The sequence below is a fragment of the Typopeltis vanoorti genome, chromosome 16 (assembly GCF_054136105.1).
Source record: "Typopeltis vanoorti isolate ZY-2024b chromosome 16, IOZ_Tvanoo_1.0, whole genome shotgun sequence".
Taxonomy (NCBI): Eukaryota; Metazoa; Arthropoda; class Arachnida; order Uropygi; family Thelyphonidae; genus Typopeltis; species Typopeltis vanoorti.
The window spans coordinates 67,517,643-67,531,442 of record NC_143564.1 but is presented as its reverse complement, the minus strand read 5'-3'; the positions used below and the strand labels follow the sequence as shown (position 1 = coordinate 67,531,442).

The 13,800-nt window shown below is 34.9% G+C and overlaps 1 protein-coding gene across 2 annotated transcripts in view; it reads left to right on the top strand.

Annotated features, from left to right (window-relative positions):
- LOC150098099 (G kinase-anchoring protein 1-like) overlaps positions 1 to 12,450 on the top strand; it is a 217,775-nt gene extending 205,325 nt beyond the window's left edge. For both annotated transcript variants that reach the window (XM_090406355.1, XM_090406354.1), the window contains one exon: positions 11,511 to 12,450. In XM_090406355.1, the coding sequence (XP_090262481.1) occupies positions 11,511 to 11,543 (33 nt within the window). In that variant the 3' untranslated portion in view covers positions 11,544 to 12,450. The remainder of the gene's footprint in view (positions 1 to 11,510) is intronic.
- The last annotated feature ends 1,350 nt before the right edge of the window (positions 12,451 to 13,800 follow it).

The following is a 13,800-nucleotide window of genomic DNA, read 5'->3' as shown; positions in this document are numbered from 1 at the left end:
GTTGGTAAATCTAATAGAAGTTTAATGAAAGACTAAAATGCATCAAAATCAGTTTATAAACCATGTAGAACATTAATTCTTTCTTGTCTCATACCGGATTTAACATTGGACCATCTTCCTGAGCCTCCTTCAATTCTAACTGCAAAGTTACAATTCAAACATGAAGCTTTGCTTGATATAATGTCCCACTGACACCATACAACTCTAGCATTCTGAATAGCTTTCTTCTTGGCACCTTGTCATATGCCTTTTCTGGATCTCTAAAACTTAAATACAGATCCTTGTTATATGTCCATGATTTCTCAACTATGTATCTTAAACTGAAAATCTGATCCTAACAACCTCTATTTGGCCTGAATCCAGCTTGTTATTTACTGGTCTTCTCTTCCACAATTTTTCTTAACCGTTTCCCAAATATATTTCTTGTCTAGAAAAACTAATAACTGGTATGAGACCTAACACAGAGAGTCAGGGAAACTAAATTATAAAGGGAGGAATGGTGTGAATGTGAGTGCAAGGGTGACAATGTTATATAACTCTGTTAATGATGGGAATGGGCTTTGCCATGGAAATGTTGACGAGGCAAGAACGATTTCAGGTTTGTGTTCGTCCGGTTCGGACCCATCATATGTGTGCAAAGATGTCTACATGTGTAAGACATTAAAGAAGAATCTGCAAGTTGTCCAACTGTGTCAGGCAGACTGCAAACAAGAGTATACAAAAGAATATTCAGGTAGATTATTATGTCTGTACACGAATGCTAGGAGTATCAGAAACAAAGGGGTAGAGTTTGTTGCCTTAGTCAAAAAGTTGCGACCTCAGATTGTAGGTATCAGTGAGACCTAGCTATCAGAATCAGACCTACTAACAGGTATCGAGTATCGCGGGTACAGTATTTTTAAGAATAGAGAGGAGGGAGCGTGCTGCTAATGATATCGGATGACTTAAATCCAGTTAGAGTTGAGACCTATGATTGTAGTAATACTACTAACAATATTTCATGTGGCAGTGAGTTTGAAGCCATCTGGTATGAGGTGGAATCTAACAAGAGAAATTACATAGTGGGGTGTTGTTACAGATCCGGTGGATCGGTTGCTAGTGATGAAGAAATGCATCACCAAATAGAAAAAATGAGCACAAAAAAGTAATCATAATGGGAGAGTTTAATTATCCAAATATTGATTGGGTAGCAGTATAATCTCATTAGAAGAATGAAAATGCATTTGAAAGTTATTTTATTGAGCTGTTATGGGACAACTTCCTCAAGCAGCATGTGACAGAAGGAACTCGAGGTCAAAGAGTGTTAGATTTGATTATAGTGTCAGAGGGCATATCAGTTAAAGACGTAACTATTCTGCCTCCAGTTGGTGACAGTGATCATGTGGTACTCACTTGGGAAGTGACTAAGTTTATGAATGTTCCATTCAGAAAAGGTTACATGCTGAACTACAAAGCAGGAAATTGGGACCAACTGAGGAGTATACTGAGTTCAGTGGAATGGGATCGGTTGCTGGATGGAAAGAATATCGACAGTGCATGGGAAGCATTTAAACAATACTTAAATGATGTGATATCAGAGTGTGTCCCGAGAGTTAAAAGAATAAATAGAGTAGGAGTGAAATGGATGTGTAATCTTATTAAGCAAGTGATTCGTAAGAAATCTGTAACAATGTGGAAGGAATACTGTTTGCATAAGGATGACATCCATTAGGAACGTTATAAGCAGCAGGCTAGAATAGTCACAACTGTTGTATGGAAAGCAAAGTCTGAGTATGAAAAGAAACTGGCTCTGCGTGCTAAAGACAACCCACAAGAATTCTATCGATATGCTGCAAGTAAAAGAATGAATGAATATGAAAGAATAACTCTTAAAAATCCAGATGGTGTGGGTTACAGATGCAGAAGAGGTTTGTTCAGTTAATGAGTGCCCATTTCATTAAAAGCTATCAACCTGGTGAATGTAACATTGAGCTCACTGTTGTCTCTTCACTAGATGAAGAAACGCAGATGTGTGAGACCAAGGTATTAGAGCTGTTGCACAAATTGAATAAGAATTCAGCAATAGGGACTGATGGAATATCAGCATGTGTGCTAAAAGAGTGTTTAGCTGAACTGCCCATTCCTTTGATCAGGATGCTTAATATAAGTCTCAGAACAGGGAAGATTATGCAGGAATGGAAGGAATGTATGGTAATTCCATTGCATAAGGTTGGTGCAAAGACCGATGTATCCAACTATCGACCAATTAGTATCTCAGGAGTGGTGGTGAAGATTTTGGAAAAATTGGTTAGAGCAAGCATTCAGAAGTGGGTTGAACAGTGAATCTCTACTTTGCAATGAACAACATGGGTTTACTAAGGGAAGGTCATGTTTTAGCAACTTGCTCACATTCTATAGCAATGTTAACCATTGAACTAGACAAGGGGAATGGATACACCATGATACTTTTGGATTTTGCTAAGGCTTTTGACAGAATACAGTATGGAAGACTGTTGCATAAATTGGAGAAAATGGGTTTGGGTTATACAATATTGGCATGGATAAGAGGATGACTGACTGACAGATATCGAAAAGTGGTATACGGGAGAACTGCGTCTGCAAGGTTTAAGGTAACAAGTGGTGTACCACAAGGAACAGTGGTACACCACTTGTTACCTCTAACTTCATGTTAATGCATTCCACTGTTATTCAATCTGTACATTAATGATATTGGGAAGGATCTGACAAGCGGCATACAGTTATTTGTTGATGATGCAGTCTTTGCAGAATGATTTCAATAGGCTGGAATTGTGGGCATTGGAAATGGGTGTCAGATCAATATCAGTAAATGTAGTCATTCACTTTGGCATGATTAGATATCCATTGTCATATTATATTGGTGGGATTAGGCTAGAAGAAACTGATGAGGCTAGGGATCTTGGAGTGTTAATAGATAGGAAGTTGAGGGGCCATGCGGCAGAGATTGCAAATACAACTCAAAAGATAATTGCAGTGCTGAAATGAACATTCACATGTAAAGATAAGGATGTTATTTTGCCTCTTTACAAGGCCTTGATAAGACCTCACTTGGACTATTGTGCGCAGGTCTGGTTTCCTGGTTTCTGTTGTGATTCTGATATATTGAAGAGAGTACAAAGGAGAGTGTTAAAAATGATATCAGGATTGTGGAATACTGATTATGAAGACAGATTGAGAATTTGTAGACTGCAAACACTAATAAGCAGGAGAAAGAGGAGTGATATGATTGAGACTTACAAACTTCTGAAAGGGTCATACAGGATTTCAATTGATGGAATTTTTAAATTGTTTGAGGGTGGGGAAAGGACAAGAGGGCATCCTTGAAAGCTGAGAATGAAGGCTGCTAAGAAGGGTGTGAGGGCTAGATTTTTCAGAGGGTGGTGTGTGGTTGTAATGGATTGCCTTTGGATGTTGTGAGTGCAAGCAGTGTGAATGAATTCAAGAATAAGTATGATAGCTGGTGTGTGTAGTATGTGGCCTCTCTCTCGATGAGTCTCTCTGACTCCCTGAAGGTCTCTCTTAGTAATAATATTAGCAAACAGGAAATTAGGAAAGAACTTGATATTGTCAGCATCCAGGAATGCATTATCAGAGCTAATCTCAGGTGGTATGGTCACTTAAGCAGAATGGGAGAAGAAAGATTAGCAAAACAAGTGTTCTCTGCCAGGTTGGCAGGAAAAAGACCCAGAGGAAGACCAAGATATAGGTGGATTGATACAGTAAAAAGTGCCTTAGACGACAGAAATATAAGAACTCATAATATTGGAGTCTTGACATTTAACAGACTGATTTGGAGGAATATTGTGGACGGAAGTTAGTAATGATATAAAGTTTTCATGTAGTACTATCATATCCTGTACACCACCTGAGGGTATATATATCAGGAATTTGATGATGATGATAATAATAATATTTGCATAAATCTATCTAGAAAAACTTAGTAGGACAATTACCTCTGTAATTCTCACATTCAGTTTTATTTCCCTTTTTATAGATGGTACTATTGAAACCTTTACTCCAATCATCTGGAATTCAACCATCTGTCCAGTCTGAATTATGCAGTGCAGCCACTGTAAAACTTTTATATTCCTATTTGAATATTTCTGGTAAAATGTCATCTGCTCCAGTTGCCTTTCCACATTTCAGGTTTTTGATGGTTTTTTCTACTTCAATTATGGATATGTATTCTTGACATTCCTGTTGAGTGTTTTCTACCACCACCATACTGAGACTGCTTATTTCATTTAGCAATCTTTCAAAGTTACTGCATACATCAAGGATATCTTTATCTCCTGTTTTCATGTCACCTTTATCATCTCTGATTCCTTTTACAGTACTCTTTCTTCTGTTTCTATTTTTAATAGCTTCTAGAATATTTTGCCACCTTCCTGATATTTATTTTTTATATTCTTACCAAAGACTTGTGTTTAACTAGTTTTATACACTACTTCACTTTCTTACATTGTCTCTTTATAAAGTAAATGGACCATAACAGCATGAACTGACTTATTTGCTTGGAATTTTTGCTGTGCTTCTTTGTTTTCTTTCACTGCCTCTTTAACTTCCTGAGTCCACCATGGAGTCCAGCTTTTTCTGTTCTTGCAGACAACCTCAACACATGCCTCTCCTGCTGAATCGATCAATATTTTCTTTAGGGTCTGCCACTGAATCTTCAAGATTTGGTTCCAACTCTTTCATATTTTCTTAAATAATATTTGTGTATTTTAAAATTCACTTTTATCGTGCTCAAGACTAAATGATGATTACTTCCAAGTGAAGGAAGAGAAGTGAGGAGCAGTTTGTTTAAAAAAAAAAAAATAACTGATAAAAAAGTTCTTACTCACCTAAAGAAGAATCGAAATTTTTAAAATCATGCAAACCAATGCCACATGTTCGGCATGTGCAAAACATAGCCCAGCATGAACATATTAAAAAAATACTTGCATACAGGTTTTTTTAAAGTGTTTAAAAATACCCGAGTTGATTTTTGTTGTTGTTGTTGTTCAAAACATTTTTGGTCTGTAAAATTGAATTCAGTATACTTCATGCTGAATTGCAAACTGAAGATTCAGTATTTGGTCAAATCATGCTTTGGCACATCCCTAATTGCAACAGAACAACTGCTATAAATATATTATTACTCTTTTTTTTTTTTTTTTATGTTTCTTCATTCTGCAATTTGTCTGAAGCATAGTTCGTAATTAAATTTTAAACATTGTGAAATAATTTTTTTGAACAAAAAAAAAAAAAAAATGTTTATAAAAATTCATTCAGTATGCTTCGGCTGAATGTTCGATGCTTTGGCACATCCCTGAGTTTTATGTTGGAACATGGTCTTAGTAATAACTAATCAATGTCCTGAGTAGAAATCCAGTAGGTACTTACCATTATTATTAGCTTTGCTCTTTTCTGCATTTCCAGAAACATTTCTATATATCTAATAATCATTTCCTACTCTACTGTTTAGATCTCCAACAAGGACCAACCAATTTTTCCTTTTTGATTGTGTCAGTTTCTTTTCTAATAACTCAAAAAAAATCCCTCCATTTCTTCCTTAGTAGAACCTTTTTTGGGACCATAAGCACAAATGTCTCAGTTCCCCATTCTGATATTTGCCCACATCACGCTACTTGATATTGCGTCCATTCAAAATTATCCTCGTATTTAGTGTTGTTTGTTGAGTACTGCAGCTACTCATTCTTTTCCCTGATTTTTATCGTCTGAATATAATATTTTGTATTTGTTGAAGTTTTTCATGTGATATAATATGCAGTAGTGGAAGAAATAGTTTCTTGAGTTCAGCAAGGAGCTTGGTTTTATATTTATAACTCTTATCTCTTTCCTTAGTATAAAATGTTTTTTGGTTGGCTGTTTTTCTTGACATTGTTGTGTAATTGTTGCACTGTTTCATAACCACAGAGAATCAGTATTTTTAATTCTCCTTACATACTTAACAGTGATGCAGTGGATTTATGCAATCCATAAATATCCAATAGCAACTCTCAGATATATTTTCAAAAGTCTCAGTCATTGCAACAAACAAGAACACATGGCATTTTAAATAAGTTGCAACTTATTTAAAGACTATCATCTGATGATACATTCCGATCTGTGCTAGAAGCAAAAAGGTCTGTCAAGAACTGCAGTAGAAAATCATGGAAAATCCAGATATACATTAAACAGAAATAACGTCCTTTCAAAATCATTAATCCCCCAGACGTCGCAAATTGCTCTTGACTCTGAATCCATTGAGTCTGATTTAACTTTACAAGACATTTAGACAATAAATACAGAGCCCACCATTTCCCCCACATCAAATGAAACTAGTTCTAAATGACTGAAGAATTTCAGACAAATCTATAAATAATTTTGAATGTTTCAAAAAAATGTTTTTGTTTAGTTTTATTTATTGATTGCTAAGTTGAAATCTTTATTAATTATAATTTTTGTGATATAGTCCTTCATATCACATGATATGAATGGAAATGATCCTCTGCTGCAATACGATGTTGGCTGTATATTTCAGCTCTCTATATGCATCCCACCCCTTATAATTTTTTTACTTTGCTTCTCATTTCACTGTTCATGAACTAATTTTTAATAAATAGTAGAATTTAAATTCTTGTAAATGTTATAATGCCTTACTGATGGTTTATTAGAATAGCTATTTTATTTTAAAAACAGTACCAGCTCCCAAAGCAAGATAAATTTTCAATGTCCACTGACATGTGCTTTTGTCTCACTTAAAGTTAAAATTTTTTTTTTAATTTACTTTATAATTTTTAATTAACACACGCAATTGAGAAATTATGGAAATATAATTGGAAAAGATGAATGATGTAATATAAAGAAAACATTAAAATTATACTGTGTAAATGAGAGGGTTCTTATAAATCAGTAATTAAAATGTAAGATGAAAAGGTTTTGGGATTTTTTAATGGTAATACTGTAATATACTATAGGTTGTTCAACTTATAGTACATTTATACTATGACTGTGCAGGAAGGTAAGAAAAATCTTATTACGAGGGTGGCATGAAAAGTTCTTGGCCTGAGCCATAAATGGCAACACTATCGGCAAGATTTTTTTCTAAGTTGGTACATCTGTCATAAGCATCCATGTGAAATTGCAAGTCATTCTATCGAGTAGTTTGTTTTATACAGCTGTCTGAAGCAAAAAGTGTTGTCTGTATCCCTTAAAATGGATAAAATTGAGTATCGTGTAGTTATAAAATTCTTTGTAAAAGAAAGTTTAACACCAAAAGAAATTCATTTGAGGTTCATAAACGTTTATGGGCACTCTTCTCATTCGTTTTCAACAATTAAGAAATAGGCTGCTGAGTTTAAACGTGGCCGTACCAGCCTTGAAGAAGATCCACAGGAAGGACGTCCAAAAAGTGTAACAACATCAGAAATCATTGATCAAGTGCACAATATGGTATTGGATGACCGGTGAGTCAAAGTGAGTGAAATTGCTGAGACTATAGTCATTTCAAAAGAATGTGTAGGATATATTTTGCATGAAGAATTGCAAATGAAAAAAGCTTTGTGCAAGATGAGTGCCTTGCTTGGAGTGTTTTAACAAGAAAAAAAACTGATTTTGTGCATCAATTTATTACTATAGATGAGACTTGGATTCACCATTACACACCAGAATCTAAGCAGCAGTCAAAACAGTTGACAGAAGCCAGTTGTTCAGTGCCAAAGAAGACAAAGTCTGTTCCATCAACAGGAAAGGTCATGGCATCGGTGTTTTGGGATGCTAAAGGCAATTTGTTTATTAATTATCTTGAAAAGGGTAAAACAGTAGCCAGGGAATATTATTCCAATCTTTTAATCAGACTAGACAAAAAAAATTCGTGAGAAAAGATCCGGTTTGCAGAAGAAAAAAATCATCTTTTATCAGAACAAAGCACCTGCCCACAAAGGTGTTTTGGCAATGGGAAAATTAAGGGATCTGCATTATGAATTGTTGGAACATCCATCCTATTCCCCAGATTTGGCTCCCTGACTTCTATCTCTTCCCAAAACTAAAACTTTTGCTCACTGGACAGCATTTTTCTTTGAATCAAGAGGTGATTGCAGCTGTAAAGGGGTATTTTGCAGATCTTACTGAGAACCACTATAGGGATGGTATAATGGCGCTGTAGCATCGCTGGAATAAATGTATTAGTCTTAAGAGAGATTATGTTGAAAAATAAAAATAATTTTGAAATTATAAGTTTGTTTTTTCATTGTTAGGCCGAGAACTTTTCAGACCACCCTCGTAGCATCAGATTAGAAGACCTGTAGCTTATAATCTTTCAAAAATACATAAAAGAGAAGACTGACCTAAATGACAGAAGGAATGAATGTAGAAGAAATATTTGTTTTATGAGTTTGGAACTGAACTGTCAAGGGGTGTTGAATATCTTCTGCATAGGTATTCAGAGTGGAGCATGGAATTATTGATGCCATTTCTGAATATTGTCCATCATAGAAGTATTTTAAAAAAAAGAGAGAAATTAGCTAAAACACAAATCAACAGTGTATAGTAGTGTTCAAACTACTTTTAAGTAATATGAGAAGTGAACAGATGGCTCTACAGCAAAAGAATATTAAACATGATGTTATAAAGAATGTTAACATTATTAGCATTCAAGATGTGTAAATGAAGCTAGTTTGGAAGCTGAATAGTGACAGGGTGTTGAATATCTTCTGCACATGTTCACAGATTCAGAGTGGAGCATGAAATTATTGATGCCAGAGGATAAAGGAATAGCTTAAAGATATTTGATTTAGTGAAATTTGTTTAATAAAGAATTGCTGCTTAGTCCTTATTAAGTAATATGAGTTAAATAAATATAAGCTAAATAACAAATAAATAATGTGATTAAATAATCTTATGAACAATATAAGACTGTTTCAAATTTAATATCTGCATTGTAGACATACAGAAAGAAAGGATTTTCTTTTTAATCTTTGGAAATATATGAACAAATTGTAAAGATTTGTACTCCAAAGAACAAATTTTTCTACTTGCATTCCTTATTTTAAATGTTTTTTTTCTCTCTCTCTCTGTTAATTTCTTGGCTATTTCCATAAAATTCCCATATAACGATTACTCAGATTGCTGATACTGTGAAGTCTTCCAACAAAATAGCTGACAGGAATCCATTGTCATCAGCACCCTTAGCATGCAAAATAATTGAAAATGACCAACTTATATACCTACATTTCTTGAAGAGGAGTGAGTAAGATAAAAATCTAGTTTCTATCTCACAATACTTTCTAATATATTCTTTACAATATTTACTGTTGTTGCTGGCTTTCTCATAATGAGCATTTATGCATACACAGATATTCGGAACCACCTGCTAATGTATCCGTGTTTTTGATATTGGTAATATAAAAGTATAAATTACATATTACAATAAATTAAACATTAATTTTTTTAATAGTTTATTTTGACAAAAAAAAAATTAGAAGAAAATATATCTGAACGAACCTAATCACATGTTAATATCAAGTGCATTGTCATCAGAAGTTCCATTCTCTTTGATTGTTATACTGAAGTTCATCATCAAATTCCTGCCATGTACCCTCAAGGGGGTGTACAGGATATGATAGTACTACATGAAAAAAATTACATCATTACTAACTTCCTATCTACAATTTTCCTCCAAATCAGTCTGTTACTTGTCAAAATTCCAACATTATCATATCTTATATTTCTATCGTCTAAGGCACTTTGTACCGTATCAATCCACCTATATCTTGGTCTTCCTCTGGGTCGTTTTGCTGCCAACCTGGCAGAGAACACTTGTTTTGTTAATAATTATATATTGTATAAACAATGTATACTGAAGTTATACATTGTTTATACAATATGTTATTATTATTAAGGGCAACTCCAAGGAGTCCTTACTCATCGAGGGAGGCCCTAAACATCATGTCAAGAATTCTTCAGCATTCGCACATCATACTTCACTTTGAATACATTCACAGTCATGGCTCTGGCAACCTATTCCACTCATTCACCACTTTCCAAGTAAAAACCTAGTTTTTCACTGTCACTAACTACAGTCTTGCTCAGTTTTCATGGATGGCCCTTAGTTTGCCCACCACCAGACCTGAAAAATTTCCTCTGAATTAATCTTGTAAAACCTCTCAGTAATTTGAATGTCTCAATCATATCACCCCTTTTCTGCCTATCAACCAATATCTGCAACCCACAGATCTTCAACCTGTTCTCGTAAGGTCATTTCATAGACCAGCTACCATCTTGGTCACTCGCCTCTGGATCCTCTCCACCTCCTCCCCAGCAAGAAGAAACCTTGCTACCTAGATCTGGGCACAGTAGTCAAGATGGGGTCTTATCAAGGCTCAATAAAGAGGAACAATAACCTGCTTGCCTCTGCTCATCAAAGTATTCTTCAGTAACCAAGTGATCTGATGAGCTGATTTAACTACTTTTGCTATGTGCCCCCTAAACTTCAACTCCCTATCCACCAACACTTCCAAATCTCTGGCTTAGTCAATTTCCTGGAGCAGTTCTACCAGTCTGCCAATCTATCCAAATCATCCTGCAAAATTTTGACATCACATGTATTCACTATTGCTGTACCTAACTTTGCATCATCGGCAAATAAATGAACAGTTCCTCTCAGATCCTTTCCTATATCATTAATGAACAAATTAAATGGCAATGGTCCAAGAACAGAACCCTGCAGTACACCAACAGGCCTTCTTTTGGATTCTACTCTGGAATAAACTATGATATCTCTCCATCAACCACCTACTATCCATCCCCTGCAGTTTACTGATAAGAATTCCATGTGGTATTCTGTCAAAGGCCTTTGCAAAGCCCAGCAGTATCACTGTAAACCCATTACCCTTATCCAATTCAGCCGTCACTGTATTATAAAACGTGAGCAGGTTACTGAGGCATGATCTACCCCCCCCATACAGTATCCCATTTCCATCTATCCATTCCTGTATAATTAGTTTTCTCCATGATAACGACTCCTGATATGCTGATCAGTCGACAATGCAACAGCAGTCTTGGAGCCTCCTTTATGCAGAGGAACTTTCCTCTCTTCCCCTATCCCCTTTGGGACTAACCCAGAGCTGAGAATTATTTGAGACTAACCCGGAGCTTAAATTAAACAATATGGTCAAGGGCACTGACAATTCCTTTGCCTCTTCACGTAAGACTCGAGTTGGTATACCATCCAATCACAAAGATGTATTCACATTAAGGTTCTGTAATATGCTATTCACCTCATTTCCTGTATAAGCCATTGGTTCCCACATTCCTGCAATATCGCTGCCTGGATGATATACTTTTGCAAAGTGTTCACTTAGTAATTCTACTATTTTGGCTGATTCAGTAACCTCCCTACCAACAGCATTCCTTAAAAATCATTGTCTTATACATTTTATATATATATATATATATATATATATATATATCAAGGACTGTATATATATATATGTTTTTTTGTCCCCTAGGGAAACAAGAAAGAGAGCAGGGAATCAAAGTAAGAAAAGCATGTGAAAATCTGCATTTGATTGTGTAGTACTGATCATCAGGAACTTGTGGTGCTTAAAAAAAAGAGGGGCAAATAACTGATATGAGGTTGTTTATAAAGCATTACTACTACGAGCAGAAAAGTTATATTTTCTTGCTGAATGTTATAACTGTACTTTATAATGCTGAGAAATTCAGTATTTTAGATATGTGACATAAATATACATTTTACATCAGGGTTGTCCAAGCGTTTGCTGGCATCAGCAGCACAGCAAAGGGGTTTAAAAAAAAAAAAAAACTGTTTCATCTGGGAAATGTATTAGTGTCATGTCATTCCCTTTGCGTTCCAGCAGGCAATATTTGGGCCTAAAGGTTATACATCTTGGACACTGTTTACAATATAGCTTGATTTGGCAGTTTATTCTCCCCTTTAAAAACTGTTATTTAATTTTTATACCAATGTAAACATTTAAGATATAATACAAGTTCATCATTATATAATTTTTATGGTTAAAAATATCTTTGGTATGTTTTTTTAAAAGCGATTGAGTAACAACATATGAAGTTGAAATAGTCATGTAAAGTTATTCAATATACACATGCTGTAATTATTTACTAGATGTGAGGGGGAGAAAAAAAGTAGCATATTGAATAGAATGATATGTAACATATGAACCAAAATTTAACAGGAAGTTTCACGTATTACTAAATACAGTGGCATAATATAGGGGCAAAAATACTTTCTTAGGACACTTCTGCTTGAAATATTTATTTATTTATACAGTGGACACTCAATAAAACTAGATACTGAAGATCTTTTATAAGTATCTTAACTTGCATTGTGCTACAATTTGCCTGTCTCTAAAACGAAGCAATGACTTCAGTTTTTGCTTGTTTATTCGATAATAAAATTTTTGTTTGTTAAGTGTTTATTTATTATTAAATATTTAGATTCACAACTGTTAAGCATAATAAAATCAAGTGGAATAGTTGCTCAAACTACATTGATAGTTTTCTGACATATTGAGTTAGAGGATGCTCCTTTTGTATGCTTGTTTCCACATCAGAAACAAAATTAAATTTTTCTCTAATAGGGGAAAGGTATATTTCTCCCATGGAGTGAAGGGGAAGAATATTGCTTTGTAATTATCAAAAACTAAGGATTTTTCTTTTTCATGTTTTATAACACCAGTAGAATGTTCTTCAGAATGAATATGCTATCTGATACTACTATGACTTCTGAGGACAGAAACAGCACAGATGAATGAAGAGTATCACAGGACTGAATGGATGACACCAGATCGCTATTTTTGGATTAGCAGTTTCTGGAGGTCGGTGGGAGAATCCAGTAATTAGAAATTCTAAATCAGTTTGATGTGGGTTATTATCTGATATTGACAAATATTATGCAAGGGGTTGAGGTGGATTGTAATCTCATGCAGATTACAGAACACCCTTCCCACTCTCCTTCTGCATTACAACAATGCCAAAGTAGGATAATTTCTAGGACTTCCACTCGTCTTTTCCATGGTCAGACTACCGTTTGCACTCTCCAAATAAATATTATCCAAGACATTTTTTTTGTCAGACTATATATTTCTCACTGTTGGGTAAAGGTCACTGCAGTAGGGTTGGGTCTACTTCTCCAACGGTGACCCATTCCATTTTGGGAGAGAGTTTATACACTTCTGTGAATGAATGTATAAAGATGAATGGGAATGGATGTTTGTCATTGTCTTTCAAACCTGCAGCCTTTTGGATGGAGAGCGGATATGCTAACCACTAAGCCAACCAGGTCTAACATGATTTTACAAAATTATATATGTACTAAGCCAGTCCAAGAGAAAAACTCAGCATATGCAAGTGGCTCAAGACAGAAACTCTAATCTTATTTTTAGCTTTCACCGAAGCACGAAACTACAGGTAACTTTATACATGCTTTTGTTATTTGCATTTTCATACATTATACACACACACAGTTTAATTTCAGTAATAAGAACTATCTCTGTTTGCTGTGCTCAGTGTCCATTTTGTGCCCCTACTCCTTTTGGTCTCTGCAGTATTGACTATATTGTAAATAACTTCTGTATCCTTTGAGCAAGTTGTTTGACAAGAAAAAAAAAACTTGCGTGAAAAGAATGTGAATAAAGATCAAGTGAAGAAAAGGCCTAAGAAATCCCATTCTTTACAGGTAAAGTTAGAAATGCTGAAACAATTTGATAGAGGTAAATGTAGCATTGACATTCAAAGGACTGCTGGACCAAGTGATTC